General features: G+C 38.0%; 1 protein-coding gene across 1 annotated transcript; it reads right to left on the bottom strand.

Moving 5' to 3' along the window:
* Positions 1 to 358: 358 nt before the first annotated feature.
* On the bottom strand, positions 359 to 16,077 carry LOC118660479 (amine sulfotransferase-like). Its single transcript, XM_036317945.1, has 7 exons — positions 15,984 to 16,077; positions 12,771 to 12,922; positions 10,747 to 10,955; positions 8,552 to 8,678; positions 7,644 to 7,738; positions 3,723 to 3,909; positions 359 to 1,211 (listed from the first exon to the last, which is right to left on the bottom strand). The coding sequence occupies exons 2-7, from the start codon at positions 12,910 to 12,912 to the stop codon at positions 1,090 to 1,092; spliced, it is 882 nt and encodes a 293-aa protein (XP_036173838.1). The 5' UTR covers positions 12,913 to 12,922; positions 15,984 to 16,077; the 3' UTR covers positions 359 to 1,089.
* Positions 16,078 to 16,307: the final 230 nt, after the last annotated feature.

Genomic DNA, 16,307 nt, shown 5'->3' with positions numbered 1-16,307 from the left:
AGCAGTACCTGCCTGATAGAGTCCTTATTCACACAGTTGTTACATTGTGGGCCTTTACTCTGGTATGTACATTGTCTTCTCTCCATCATGGGATTCATCTGTGATCAACTTAAACCACTTCAGAACCCCAGAAGCACTGAACTAAAAATCAGCAAGTTTCTTGAAAGGCAGCTGACTAATGAGGGTGTGGAATCCATAGTGAAATGGTTACTTTTAAAAACAAGAACGAAGACCTTAGAGCAAAATATGACATGGTTACCTACACTCTAGGAAGGACAGAAAAACAAACGTTTTCTCAATAAGGTTATCAGAACGATCTTTGAAATCTTCTCCCTGTAGATGGGTTTTGCTGAAGTCTTCTCTCTCTCCCAGAATTTCTTGTGACTTGCCTTGGTGAGACACTCAACTGTGATTTGTCAACTGTCAGGCACTGTTTGGGAACCTAATTGTTTCAAAAGGATGCTCTAGCAAATTGGTCTAAACTTTGAATATAAAAAATAAAACAAAATATATTTAATTTATAATTCAATAAGAGTTGATAGAGATGTGACCTGGTTAACTAAAAATGTAAAGTTAGCATACACACTATGTATACCATGTCTGGAGTTAAAACAATGCTTGGATTTTTAATATCTTCTCTATATGATGACGCTATGATACTCTTTGTCTTTGGGGTAAGATTCACCTCTGGACTAAAGTTTACACTATTGACCTTATTTATTTTATTATTGTCATTAATACTTAATGACAATAATACAATAAATTTTAATGTTTCATTGATACTCAATTTAATTGTAGGTAAAGAAAAAATACACACTACAGAAAACTCAGATCATTTATAATTCCTATTACATGCTTCCTGTTTTTCAATTTATAATACAGGATATCAATGCAGTCTATCTCCTAAACCATTTTAATATTTGAAATTTCAAAGTGTTTATCAAACTCCTGGCAACTAATCTAAGCACAGTTTACTAATTTTTTATTAATAAAGTTTTATAATTAACATTTGCATAAGAAGCACAAATTAATGTGTATATTAAAATAGCCTCTCTAGTTAGATATTTTTAGAATTCTTTTACACTGATTTTACTCCTCGTTTAAATCCCAGATGAACTTCAAAGGCAAATCTTTCATATTCCTTTGGAATATTTTGTCAAATCTTTCATTTTGCTCCACTGTCAAGTGATGTTTCCAGTCTCCAACGGTACCTAGAAATAAGCACATGATCAGCACCTGGGTGAGTAGGTGGCACTATCAGGGCAAGAGTTTCTTCCCACCCACTTTCATCTCCTCTTCAAGCCACGCTTAATATCTGGTAGTTCTCCATGGGTTTGATACTTCATGTTTCCTTATACAGAAATGAACTAAGAAACAAACTGTAAAACACTTTTAAAGTTCACTTTCCTTAGCTATTATGCTTTCACCAACCACTACCATTAAATTATAACCTTTATTGAGATGGTATAACAAAAATAAAATAGATGACTAGGTTAGAATTTTTTCATATATTTTACTAAATACCAGGCACCAAAGAAATACAAGTACCATATCATTTCACTCATATGTGGAATTTAATGAACAAACTGAACGAACAAGCAAAATAGATAGATTCATAGATAGAGAGCAGACAGACAACTCTGGTATCGGGTAAGTATTGGGAGTGTAGGGTGGAGAGATTAAGAAAAAAAAGAGAACTCATGGACATGGACAACAGTGTGGTGATTGAGAGAGAAAGAGAGGTGGGTAGAGGTGGAAGATGGGATAGGGGAATAAATGGGGACAGGGAAAGAATAAAATAAAGAGAAAGTATATATACAAAATTTAAAAAAATATAAATGCCAGGCACCATACTTGGGAAACTATATCTAGCATGTAATTTAATTCTTAACACAACTCCACAATATCAGCATTTCTTCATTTTTAAAATTGAAAAACTGAAGGAATGAAGAAGTAGAAACTGGTAATTACAAAACAGTCATGGAATTTAAAATACAGTATAGGAAATATGGCCAATCATATTGTAATAACTATGTATGGTTCCAGGTTTGTATTATAATTATTGGGGGGATCACTTTGTAAATTATATAAATGTCTAACCACTACGATGCATACCTGAAACCAATATAAAATAATCTTGAATCTCAACTATAATTTAAGAAGTAAAAATAAATAAATAAAAAGCTAAAGATAAAATAAATGAAGTTGAAAAAAAAGCCCGGCCCGCTGGGCTCAGTACTTGAGTGTTGACCTATGAACCAGGAGGTCACAGTTTGAATCCCGGTCAGGTCACATGCCCAGGTTGTGGGCTCAATCCCCAGTGTGGGGCACGCAGGAGGCAACCAACCAATGATTCTCTCTCATCATTGATGTTTCTATCTCTCCCTCCATCTCCCTTCCTCTCTGAAATCAATAAAAACATTTTAAAAGTTTAAAAAAATGAAACCCAGAGATTTTCAAGTAATGAAATCAAGGTCAGAGAGTGTGTTCAGAGCTGTCATTGCTTCAGGTTTACTTGATGGAACTTAGAAACTGTCATTAAGCCAATTTTTGAATTAAGATTACTTGCCATCTTCAACTATCAAATTTTCTTATTTAAACATTATCATTGGCATTTGGAACAGTTAGCCAGCTATTTATGGGCATGAGAATTACTTTGTATTTTGGTCTAGTTAAGCAATGAGACTTAGAAGCTGATAATAAATGGGACAAAAAAGAAACACTTTTTAAAAAAATAGCAATATCAAGAGCAATTTCAAGAAGGTCTTCATTAATTAAGTATAAATATCCATCATCAAATGCTAAGTTAGGGATAAATTAGTGAATAACATATGAATAAAAGAAGTACAAATTTTGTTCTAGAAAAATGTACATTAAAAGATCAAAAAAATTTTTTTGAATTGAAATTAAGAAGTATCAGGGGGAAAATATCTTCATTCTTAATTCCTGGCATGTCATAGAAGCACAATAAAAATTAATTGCATTGCCCTAACTGGTTTGGTTCAGTGGATAGAGCATCAGCCTGCAGACTCAGGGGTCCAAGGTTCAATTCCGGCCAAGGGCATGTACCATGGTTGCGGGCACATCCCAAGTGGGGAGTGTGCAGGAGGCAGCTGATCGATGTTTCTCTCTCATCGATGTTTCTGACTCTCTATCCCTCTCCCTTCCTCTCTGTAAAACATCAATAAAATATGTTTTTAAAAATATTAATTGCATGTTGTTATTGAATATTTCAATTCATAGCATATTGGTTTCAAGAAGTAGCAATCTACTTTTTACATTGAAGAAATATGACACATGAGGAAATCACTAACTCAAACTCCCTCCCCCACAACAAAAAAACATGTTGGGTTATCCTCTAGAATGTTCTAGGAGAAATAAAAAACAAACAAACAATAATTGGAGCTGTCCTGGTCACACGTATACATTATCTTCAGGTAAGACTTGCTAACCAATTTTAAAGAGTAGGGACACGTAGACTAAAAGGAAGGAATGCAATATTGATTAATTAGGTTCAAGTGTTAGACTATGTACTGAACCATTGTGTACTTTCCTGGGATACTTTTCAGGGCCATTGGCAGTTAAGATCCTTGATTCTCTCCAGGTTCCAAATGACATGACAGTACTTAGAGAGACGCGGTAAAAACACGCCTTCATTAGTGTAGGGGCCGCGCAATCACGGAACTCCCAACACTTTTGCTTCTAAAACCCCTGAGCATCACCTTTGCGCAGAAAATGTCCCTCATCTGTTCTTTTCCCAACTTCATATTTTAGAATCTCATCGTAATTGGCTCTGGGGTCAGACTGCATGTTCTGAAATGTAGCCTGTTCCACAATAGCTTCCACATCCTCTTCACCCAGTTCTTTCTCAAGAAAACGGCTGATTTTAAGCACAGAACTTCTGCGATCCTGAAAGAATTGTGGGTATGAGAAACTATTCAGCTTACAAAGAATGCACGAGTTACATCCCAACATCTTCATCACATATTGGAAAACTGAAGGTGATTGGACTTATTGTAAGTCTAAAGTTTGACAAAGATACATTACTTCCCTATTCCTTCTATGAAAATGAGTGCTCCGCTTGTCAGCTTTGTTAGAGCTTTCTACTGTTTGATTTTATAAGGACAACTCACCTTCATTCACTCATTCATTCATTCAACTGGCACTTTTAGGAATGCTATGTTTCAAAAACTGTGATAGGTGCTGGAGAAGTTTAAGAGAACAATAATATGCTATGTGTGCTTGTTAAGAGTTTATAATTTCATGAGGGAAAGAGTAAAGCAAGTAATTAAATACAATGGCTACAAAAAAGGAAAGTCCAAGTTTGGTGGCTTCATTGGTTATTTCTACCAAACACAAATGAAAGAAGACTTAACACCGATCCTCAAACTCTTCAAAAAAATGAAAGAGGAGGAAATACTTCCAAACTCATTCTATAAGGCCAGCATTGCCCTGATACCAAAGCCAAATGAGAACACTACAGGAAAAAGAACACTAAAAACCAATATTATTTATGTAAGATAAGATACAAAAATCCTCAAGAAATCACTAGCAAAACAATTTCAGTAATGCGTTAAGAGGTCTATACATTATGAACAAGTGGGATTTACTCCTTGGATGCAAAGATGAACAGCCCTAGTTGGTTTGGCTCAGGGGGTAGAGCCTCAGCTTTCAGACTGAAGGGTCCTGGGTTTGATTCCAGTCAAGGGCATGTACCACAATTACAAGCTCCTCCCCAATCTGGGCCCGGTCAGGGCACATGCACTAAGCAAATAATCAATGTGTTTCTCTCACATCAATATTTCTCTCTGTCTGTCCCATTCTCTGTCTTTCACTCTCCCTAAAAATCAATGGGAAAATATCATCAGGTGAGGATTAACAACTACAACAACAAATGATCAGGAACAAGGCAAGGATGCCAATTCTCCCCATTTATATTCAGCCTAAACTGGAAGTTCTAGCCAGAGTAAATACACAAGAAAAAGACATCCAAATTTAAAGGAAGACGTAAAATTATGTGTTCACATACAACATGATTTTATACATAGAAAACACGAAAGATCTACAAAAAACAAACAAAAACCCTGTTAGAACTATTAAACAAACTCAGCAAAGTTGTAAGATACAAAACCAACATCCCCAAATCATTTCATTTATTTATACTCACAATAAACAGTCGTTTACCAAAATGGTCTCTAACTAGTTTGCCTATATTTACTACTAGAGGCCCGGTGCACAAAAATTTGTGCACTGGGTGTGGGGGGGTGGGGGGGGGTCCCTCAGCCCGGCCTGTGCCCTCTCGCAGTCTGGGACCCCTTGGGAGATAACGACCTGCTGGCTTAGGCCTGCTCCCGGGTGGCAGAGGGCAGGCCCAATCCCTAGGTGCAGCCCCTGCTCGGGCTCAGAGCAGGGCCGATTGGGGAGTTGGGGCATCGCCCCCTGTCATGCACAGAGCAGGGCGGATCGGGAGGTTGCGATGCCACCCTCAGTCACGCTCAGAGTAGGGCCGATTGGGGGATTGGGGCACCGCCCCCTGTCACACTCAAGGCAGGGTCAATGGGGAGGTTGCGGCGCCACCCCCTGTCACGAACAGAGCAGGGCGGATAAGGAGGTTGTGGCCCCGCCCCCTGTCACACACAGAGCCGCAGGGCGATCAGGGGGTTTGGGCGCTACCCCCTGTCCCACTGATCCCGGTGCCGGGAGGCCTCTCAGCTCCGCTGATCCCAGTTCTGGGAGGCATATTACCCTTTTACTATATAGGATAGAGGCCTGGTGCACAGGTGGGGGCTGGCTGGTTTGCCCTGAAGGGTGTCCTGGATCAGGGTGGGGGTCCCCACTGGGGTGCCTGGCCAGCCTGGGTGAGGGGATGATGGCTGTTTTCAGGCTGGCGGGTGACTGAAGCTCCCAACCGCTCCTTTTTTTCTTTTTTTTCTTTTTTAATTCTGGGCCAGCTTTAGCTCTGAGGCTTTGCTCCAGCACTTAGGTCTCAGCTGCTGAAAGCAGGTATCTGGTTTGTTTGGGTTCTATAATCGAAACACTGTTTCAACTCCAGCTCTGAGATCCCGGCTGGCTGAAAGCAGGTTTCTGGGGTTTTGTTTAGCTTCTATATTTGTAACAATGTTTCAAACTGCAAGCTCAGAGGCCGGCAAGGCAGGCGGGGAACGTTGGAATCCTCCGTCACTGAAGCAAGCAAGCCTCTTGTTCACTTCAAGCTGCCTGGCTGCCGGCCACCATCTTGGCTGGCAGTTAATTTGCATATTGCCTTGATTAGCCAATGGGAAGGGTAGCTGAGATACGGCTAATTACCATGTTTCTCTTTTATTAGATAGGATTATCACTTTTAAACCCATTAGAGGGAATTACATTATAAAGATACTAATTCTATCATATGCTACTCTTCTAATAACTGTTAAAAAGCTCATCATTGCTTTTAAGATGAAGAAATTACCATCACTAACAAAGACCTTGCATGGTCTGGCTCCTACTGTATACACCTCTCTATCTTAATCTTTCATTCCCTCCACCTTGCTCTTTAACTTCTTTCTTCCTTATCATGCACCTGAGGCTTCAGATAATTTGCACATTCTCTTTTCTTGGCTTAGACTTGTCTTTTACTTCTCTGCCAACTCATATCTATTAGCTTGAAGTTGTCATATTACTTTTCCAGAAACAATTGCCTATTACCTATACCAGATCAGTATATTTCATGTACTATCTTATCATACCTGCACCTTTCCTTGATAACAGTTATCACAGGATTGAAGTATATATACCTACTTAATGAATACTTATCTTCCCTGTTGGATTATAAGTTCTATAACTAAAGGGTTCAGTTGTCTTTGTCTTATGATTTAGGGTCTGTCACCTAATAGGCATTTTAAAATTTTGAATTAATGAGTAAGTAAGATATGTAGCAGGTAGTCAACATATCAACCATAGATCACAAAATAGTGAACTTCAAATGTGTTTGGTTTGGTTTACACAATGCATTAAGACAGTTTTCATTGGATGCCAACATGTAAATATTATGTGATTTCCATGAAAGCTACATTTCAAGATTCTCTTTAATAAAAACAACAACAAAACACAAAGAACTCGCATCACTGGGCACACAATTACCTCTGACTAATGGGCCAAATCTTAGTGGTTTCTCGCCCCAGGGTTGTTTTTGTTTGTTGTTTGTTTGTTTAATATTTTTGTTGATTTTTAGAGAGAGAGGAATAGAGAGGGAGAGAAACATTGCTCTTCTACCAGGGATCAAGCCTGCAACCCAGGCCCTGCCTGGGGATCAAACCAGCAACCCTTCAGTGCATAGAATGACAACTAACCAAATAGTCACACCAGCCAGGGTTGGCCCCACTGTTTCGAAGTGTCTTTTCTCTTTTTTCAATCACTAGTCATGTGAGTTTGTCCTTAGAGACACAGATGGGTGCATGAAAAGGAACCACAAAAAATGACTGTGTACAGTGGGAAGAGAGCCCTGAGGAAACCAATAATTAAGGGCCGGGCAGGAAATGAGAACCCCCTAAAAAAGCATGAGAAGTAGTTAGGTACCAAGAAAACTAGGAAAATGTGGTTCATTTAAACCAAAATCAAAAAGGGTTTCAAAGAAATAATTTTTAAAAATAACCTTCACCTCTTACCTTTTTCATTTCCTCATACATCATAAACAGAATACTGAAGTCATGTCTGTGCTCATACCAGCCTCTGACGTGATCAAACCAACGGCTTCCTACCACTGGGGTGGGGGGTGGGGGGGGGGAGGGGAATTGACAAGGTAAGATGTTGCACTTATCAAACAGCAAAGTAGAGACTTTCTTTTCTGTTCTGGAATCCCCCGAAAGGTAAGTACAGCCCCCACCACTGGACATCTATGTTACCTGGTAAAAAATGGTGCTTTGGGAAACAATTTCATGATTTTAATGGAAATCTGCCTCTCCTATGCATGTAGGGAAAGCAGCCAAGGAGAAAATAAGAAGCCCAAGCAACTCATTGTGAAGATTGAAGGGAAGCTCCTTACTTTCTTACTTCTTCCACCTGAAAATCTGCCTTTATTTCTCCTTTTATTATCTATTTTAAGATGTCTGGATAGCAACTTCAGATATCTATAAGACAGAACCTGAATCTAATCTTCTAAATAAGTGAGAGCCCCAGTTCCACATTCCACAAGCCTCTTCCATCAACCTATCCTCCTCAGTGTTGAGATGAATATTGCACCGCTGCCATATAAAGCCTACCATAAGTCCATGACAGAACACAAACACTACGTCCACTTTGAATGGGTACACCATTGCAGTTCTTTTATGATCTGGTCAAACTGTTTCTTAAACAATATGCCTTTGCAACCATAGCAATCCCCAAAGTGGTCCTGGTGAGAATAGAAAGGCCATTGGGTGGCAAATTAAATTAACGGAGCAGTAACCACTTATGTGCATCCAGCTTCTATCGTTACTCTTCTTTATTTCCTTAAAATATGTTCCCCAAGTTTGAAAATTTGGCTAAATGGCAACATGGCCTCATAAACAAGTTGAATGCATAAATTCATAGTTACCATTTCCATCTAGAAACCTTTTCATGAAATGTTCCATATCATTCCCAGCTTCAAACCGGACCACCAGATTTGAAAAATGAAAGTATGAAGTCATAACATCCTTGGGATTTCTGTAGACGTAAATAATCTGCAGGGGGTATAGGAAAACAATTTTAACAATTCTTGGTTGTCCTTAGAGGTTGTTGTTGTTTTTGTTGTTGTTTTTTCACACCAACATATGTCACTATATGAATACAAAATAATTTGTTTCATCCAGCCTACTATTATGAAAATTTAGGTTATAGCCATTTTTGTTTTCTATTAAAAAGACTTTTGAAGTAATCAACTTTATTCACATAACATTTCACATACACAAGCATATAGAAATAATTTTTAAAGTAAAATTATTTATTTGTAAGGCTGGTTAATATTACAAATTACCCTGCATAGAAACTGTTTCTGCCCTCACTGGTGTGACTCAGTGGAGAGAGCATCGACCTGCAGACTGAGGGGTCCCTTGTTCGATTCCAGTCAAGGGCATGTACCTTGGTTGCAGGCACATCCCCTGTAGGGGGTGTGCAGGAGGCAGCTGATCAATGTTTCTCTCTCATCGATGTTTCTAACTCTCTATCCCTCTCCCTTTCTCTCTGTAAAAAATCAATAAAACTATATTTTTTAAAAAAGAAAGAAATTGTTTCAATGTACCCTCTGTAAGTTTTAAGTGACATTTGACAAAACGCCAAGATAAAAAAGGAAAAACTACTTAACAGGTGATGTTGAAACAAATAATTATCCATCCTATATAATAAAAAACTAATATACAAATCGACAAACAGCGGAACAACCAGTCGTTATGACACACACTCACCATCAAGGGGCAGACGCTCAACACAGGAGCTGCCCCCTGGTAGTCAGTCCGCTCCCACAGGGGGAGCACCACTCAGCCACAAGCCGGGCTCACAGCTGGCAAGCGCAATGTTGCTGCCGACTAAGCCATCAGTTGAACATCCCCCGAGGGCACCTGGACAGGGAGAGGTCGCAGGCCAGGCTGAGGGACTTCCCGACCCCCCAGGGCACAAATTTCGTGCACCAGGCCTCTAGTATAGTATAAAACTGGAATTCTACTTCATACCTCACACCAGACCAAAAAATCATTTACAAATGGATTAAGGATTTAAATATGAAAGCAATATTTGACATCTTTAAAGAATATATTTCTGGTCTCGGAGAGGAAAAAGATTTCCTAAACAGGAAAAATTTATTTCTGTTAAAATAAAAATTGATCAATGAAATTGTATTAAGTTTTAAAGAATGCGATTAATCAAAATATATAGCATGAAGTTATAAAAAACAACAAAATATGAGAAATACAACACATATAACCAAAAATTATTAGTATCCAGAATATATACAAAAAAATCATTAAGAAAGAGACAATGAAATTTAAAAATTGGACAAAAATCTTAATAATTTCACAGAATAAGAAATAATTATGACCAATAAACATATCAAAAAGTGCTTAATCTCATTATTGATTAGTAAAATGCAAACTCAGATTAGTTTGAGATATGATTTTATAATTTATATTAAACACTAAAAAGTTTGGCCTTAGCCTGTTTGGCTCAGTGGATAGAGCGTGGGACTGCAGACCAAAGTGTCCCAGATTCGATTCTGGTCAAGGGCAGGTACCTAGGTTGCAGGCTCCTCCTGGCCTGGACCCTGGTCAGGGCTCATGCAGGAGGAAACCAATTGATGTGTTTCTCTCACATCAATATTTCTCTCTGTCGTCCCTATCTCTCCCTTTCTCCCTAAAAATCAATGGGAAAATATCCTTGGGTGAGGATTAAAAAAAAAGATAAACAATGTGTATTGAGATGTAATATATACATTTGCTGCAACTTACCTATCCATCAATACACTAAACATTGTAGAGCCATACAATAAATTCTACTAAACCATTAAAAAAAATAGAATTTTATGTGCTGTCATCAAAGAAATGTTGCTGTATACTAGATAATCACACTACAAGCAATGTGTGGGATGACCCAATTTATGTATATACTTATAATTCCATATATATATTTAATGTGTAAAACAGTATCAAGTTTTATAATAATTGCATTTAAAAGACTGTGGATGAGTGGGGCTGGAAAAAAATATTTGAAGAAAGTATTTTTGTTTGTGCCAAAGGTCCATAAGCTATTTCTATGACTTACTTTAGCTTTTTTGCTCTTGAGACCTTTTGGTACTAAATAATACGGGAGGTGGGAACAGAAGAGGCGAGGAGACGGTCTGTTGAGAAAGTCTGTTTTGCGTATATTGTATTCAAAGAAGGGGATTCTATCAAGCGTTGACAAGTCTTCAGTTCTGTTACGATGACCCTCAAAATAAATCAAGCTTAATATCTGCTGAGTCCAGATGGTACCTGTAAAAAGAAATAATTTCATTTCCGACCCTGAATTAATTTTTTATTTACAATGTCTATAATTATGCCATCTATCTCAAAACTATTTGGAGCTTTTTCTTTCTTTTTAACCACTCCAAATATGCCAAGGAAATGTGCCCAACTTTTTTTCTTTGTGTTTTACATTAAAATTAGTAAAAATAAAATTAGGTGTTCTAAGTTCCATTTTTACTCAAAAAGAGTTGTGATAGTAGTGATTTAGATTAACCTTTCAGCTCTTTTGTTCCCTGTGATTCATGTAAGTTCTGTTCGTGTGATTTTCTGCAGCTGTCTCTGTTTCTCCTTCTATAGACTTTCTTAAAGCTTTGCATTTTGGACATAGAGACAGTTTAGAGCTCAAGACTCCCTTAAACTTTTCTTTTTAACATTCTATTGGTCCCCAAATACAGTGCTAAATGAAAGTACTGATGGGCATTCTTGTCTCATACTTGATTTTAAATGTTTCCCTATTGCATTTGATGTCTATGGTAGTTTTTGTTAGAGTCTATTCATCAGGTTAAAGAAGTTGACTTTCTCCCTTGTTTGCTAATACTCTCCCTTAGGAATGTATGCTGAATTCTATTAAATGCTTGTTCTGCACCTGTTGAGCTGAAAATTCAGGCTTTCTTCTATGCTCTAGTAATGTGGGTGAACTGCATTCATATATGTTTAAATCAATGTTGAAATAAAGCCACCGGGTCACAATGGTATTTTTTTTTACATTGCTAGATTTATTTTGCTTATATTTATTTGGTTTAGGATTTTTGCACCTATGTTCATGAATATATAATCAATGTTCTAAAAGAATGTGAGGTGTCAATAATCTTGCAATCATTGCTACTCAAGTGAGTAGATTTTAATAGACACAGTAGATTTGATAAAATTTATGGTAAATCCGGAGAGCACTAATATACCCTCTAAGAAGAGTAAGAACCCAGCAGATTGGCCTAAGGACTGGTGTGTGGTGTGCCAAATACTTAGTCTGGATTAAGGGTAAAGGAAAAATTCTTATGGGCTGCTTAACCTAAAACTAAGCAAACTCGGGCACCACCAACATCTAAGGGAGCAAAACAAAAAAACACCTGATATCAAACGTGCTGACACATTTTGCAGAGTAGAAAAACCCAGGGAAAAGGCATTGTATTACTAATTTGGGGAAAGTAAACAGGGTCCTCAGTTTCAAAGTCAATGGTAAAAGGGAGGGACTGGAGCACTTTCATGAAAATCAGGAATGACTGTTTTGTGTTGACTTTGACTCCAATGTATCTCTGAGCAATATTAACCACTTGTACAACATTGATTCAAGAACACCAATCACCCTGTGTTCTAAAAAGCACATATAAAAGATAAGCTTTTAAGGGGGATGTAAAATTTGAGGACAATTTACTTTAGTTCAAAAGTATTTCGTTATTATAGGGAAATAAAAGCAATTAGAATACTTGAAAAGCATATTAGGAATTAGTTCTGACTGAGAGATGCTGCTAACCAAAAGCCTGCTGGGTTTTTTAATTTGTTTTCTTCCATTCTCAGAGAAAGCTAACAGGTCAGCATTGACCTAGTATCTGCTTTGGCTCAATATTTGGTTTCTTTCGAGGTGCCTTAAAAAACAACAATATATGCATTTTAATGACCTTTTATAGTAAAACTTTGAGATTTGTTTAACTTTATTAAAAATCCTAATGGTGCTCTAAATGTAGGCTGGGCTACTGTTAATGTCTGGAAAAGGGCTCATTTGTACACATGTATTACCAAACCAGAGTGAAAACTGATAGCAGGTAGTCCACTCCTCAAACTTACCAGATTTTGGAAATGTAATTATGAAGACATCATCATCTCTAATTTCAAAATCATCTAGATTTTCTAGAAAGTCAGCATCAACGAAAGAAGATTCAAAATTATAGCCTTTAAAGTTCAGCAAATATGTGTCTTTGTTGTCCATACTTATTCACCTACAAGTAAAAACAAATAAAACACTTTTCAATTTCTTAGTATTTTATAGTAATTACTAACACTTACTGAGTGTTCAATATATGCCAAGCACCTTTTATTTTTATTTTTTTTATTTTTTTTATTTTTTTTTATTTATAATTTTTATTTTATTTTATTTAATATATTTTATTGATTTTTCACAGAGAGGAAGGGAGAGAGATATAGAGTTAGAAACATCGATGAGAGAGATACATCGATCAGCTGCCTCCTGCACATCTCCCACTGGGGACGTGCCTGCAACCCAGGTACATGCCCTCGACCGGAATCGAACCTGGGACCCCTCAGTCCGCGGCCAACGCTCTATCCACTGAGCCAAACCGGTCTCGGCCCAAGCACCTTTTAAATGTCATGTGTCTCAACCCATGCCGTACTAAATAGCTTCCTATATAATAAAACCCTAATATGCAAATTGACTGAACTGCAGAAGGACCAGTCACTTATGATGCGCACCAGCCACCAGGGGTCAGACACTCAATGCAGGAGCTGATCCCTGGGGGTCAGTGCACTTTCACAGGGGGAAGGCCGCTCAGCAAGAAGCCGGGCTCATGGCTGGTGAGTGCAGCAATGGGAGCGGCAGCCTCTCCTGTCTCCACTGCAGGTGGGCGGTAATGAGTGAGGGTGTCCGGACTGTGAGAGCCCCGGACTGTGAGAGGGATGTCTGACTGCCAGCTCAGGCCTGATCCAGCAGTCGACATTCCCTGAGGGGTCCCGGACTGGTGGAGGGCGCAGACCGGGCTGAGGGCCCTTCCCTCCCACCAGAGCACAAATCCGTGCACTGGGACTCTAGTGCATATATTAAAATTTACACTTAACAGCAACCAAACATTACTAGAGGTTTTATCACTGTTTTAAAGAGGAGGAAACTAAGATACTAAAAGGTTAAACAGCTTTTCCTAAAACCCCATGAGGGAGGTATGATCATGAATCCAAACATAGAACCAAGGAAAATAAGGTAAAGGAGGTGCATGGTTGCCCAGCTGGCAGACCTGGCAGGATTTGATGCCAGACTATTTGGCCACAGAGCCCATGCCTTCAATCACTTTACTGATACAGTTTCTTATTATTTCATATTTTTATTATTATAGAAATAGGAAATTCTCCAATAAATGCACTTTTTTTTTTCTGGAACAGAAATAATCTGTTGTCTCTAAAAGAACCTTGTGAGGCTTTGGGATCTGTCTGGCATTTCAAATAAATTGTGGAATATGCTCTGTAACACCAACTGCTTTTACTTTGGAGATGTCACCCTGATATAGTTGCAAGATATTATAAGGTTTTTATGACATTTCCAATTGAATTTTTATCAGAAATCCTAAATAAATCTAAATAAGAAAGTCAATATATAAATAGGAAGTAGACAGTCTAAAGACATATCTGTTCAAAAATTGGACCAGATAGGCATTTCTCTATTAGCTCCACCTGCTATATATATATATATATATATATATATATATATATATATATATATATATATATATATGGAGAGAAAAAGAGGGAGAGGGAAAAAGAGACATAGAAACATCAATGATGAGAGAGAATTATCGATCACCTGCCTTCTGCATGCCCCCTTCTGGGAATTGAGCCTGCTACCCAGGCATGTACCCTGACCAGGAATCAAACTGTAATCCCTGGTTCATAGGTTGATGCTCAACCACTGAACCACACCAACTGGGCCAGAAATCTATTCTTCAATGTCAAATAGATGAGGAAATCGCAGAAGTTCTAATAACACTAGGCTTAGAACCAACACATATGTTAGTTGTGTACTTTTAAAAATTTTTTAGCCCTAACTGGTTTGGCTCAGCGGACTGAAGGGGCCCAGGTTTGATTCCGGTCAAGGGCATGTGCCTTGGTTGTGGGCACGTCCCCAGTAGGAGATGTGTAGGGGGCAGCTGATCGATGTTTCTAACTCTCTATCCCTCTCCCTACCTCTCTGTAAAAAAAATCAATAAAATATATTTTAAAAAATTTCTGTGCACACCTAGAAAATGAATTTGTTAAAGTTGCATATATGGCTTTGTCTAAATTGAATGTCAAAAAACTTTAATTCTTTTACAAACAATCTAAATCATTTGATCAATAGAGGAAAGTCAGATGTTATAATTTTGCTGAGTAAGAGTAGAAACATCACTTGTATTACAATTTCCTGGGTTTTGGTAAATGTTCATATTCTAGGCCTATAACAGACTGATAGGATTAGAATTTCTGGAATGTGTGCATTTTAACAATCCTGCTGATCACTCTTAAAAAAGGGCGGGGGGGGGGGGGATCCAAAATACTGTTTCAATGAATGTTTATCTCAACCTCCAGAGAAGGCTTTGTGGGTGTTATTTTGTTTCCAATTAAAAGATCCAGTTGAGGCCCTACTAAGTTGCTAGAGCTTTCCTGGCTCAAGGTGAAGTCCAGGCAACCTCACCTATTGAGAAGTGAGGATAAAGGAGACTGGCTGGTAAGGCACAAAGAATGCATTCAGGAGATAGATGGAGTGCTGTTATGACTTTGCTATTATGAAGCTTTCCAGGAAAAACCTTGAATAACTCAACTTTTGGAGTGTGGTGAGGAAGAATTTATACTGTATCACATGGACACACACACACCAAAAAGCACCAATTCCAGGAATTCTTGATTCGGAGTAAAGAGGAAAAAGTGTCAAGCAACCCACGAAAACATTCTAAAAATCACTCCTTTTAACTGCTTATTATATTAAGTATGTCTTGCACAGTCTTGAGAGAGAACAAATTATTTTGCATCAGAAACAAGGAGCAAAGAGTGGAGTGTGGGATGGATTTTTATATAGGATCTCGGGACTGGCCAGTCATATATTGTTTGTATCTCCTTAGTGAATATAGGAGAAAGTACTTGTATAAAGAAAAAAATGTCATGTGTTTTCCTTATTCTTGCCCTGAGTCCAAAAGAAAAGGAAGAAAAACAGAAAATTGAGGAGAAAGAAATAAATACATTGTATGCTGAAGAGAGGGTAAGACTTGAAAGAGGCTCTACGTCTACGTTTTCACTACTCACTGTTACACGTCAACTGATGAAGCAAAATCCACTTCTGATATAACTGTATGGATGGCAGGGAATGCTGTGTTGCTGAGAAATAAATACTCCCTACAAGTGTATTTTGGCCAGTGAGTAGTGCTCTAGGGAGTCAACAGATAGCTCAGTTTGAATAAATAAATTAGGTAATACTTTACTGATATTAGGAAATAGACATCTGATTAGTCCAGACAAAGCAAGAGTCAAAACTGGTGGCAATAACAAAGAGAGCTGCATGTAACCAGTCATCATATTTACTTAACTTGGAAACTATACAACAACAACAACAGGTATTTGAAAGCTATA

This window comes from Myotis myotis, unplaced genomic scaffold (assembly GCF_014108235.1).
Source record: "Myotis myotis isolate mMyoMyo1 unplaced genomic scaffold, mMyoMyo1.p scaffold_m19_p_7, whole genome shotgun sequence".
NCBI classification, from domain to species: Eukaryota; Metazoa; Chordata; class Mammalia; order Chiroptera; family Vespertilionidae; genus Myotis; species Myotis myotis.
Note: the sequence above shows the minus strand (reverse complement) of the source record. Positions and strands in the feature narration are given on the sequence as shown.

What these genes read in the sequence shown, in the direction of transcription:
- LOC118660479 (XM_036317945.1), bottom strand. Translation starts at nt 12,912, where the DNA reads ATGGACAACAAAGACACATATTTGCTGAACTTTAAAGGCTATAATTTT. An exon ending in AATTACATTTCCAAAATCTG is followed by an intron (nt 10,956 to 12,770) that starts GTAAGTTTGAGG and finishes TTCTTTTTACAG; the next exon opens with GTACCATCTGGACTCAGCAG. An exon ending in GGGACATTTTCTGCGCAAAG is followed by an intron (nt 1,212 to 3,722) that starts GTGATGCTCAGG and finishes GCTTATTTCTAG; the next exon opens with GTACCGTTGGAGACTGGAAA.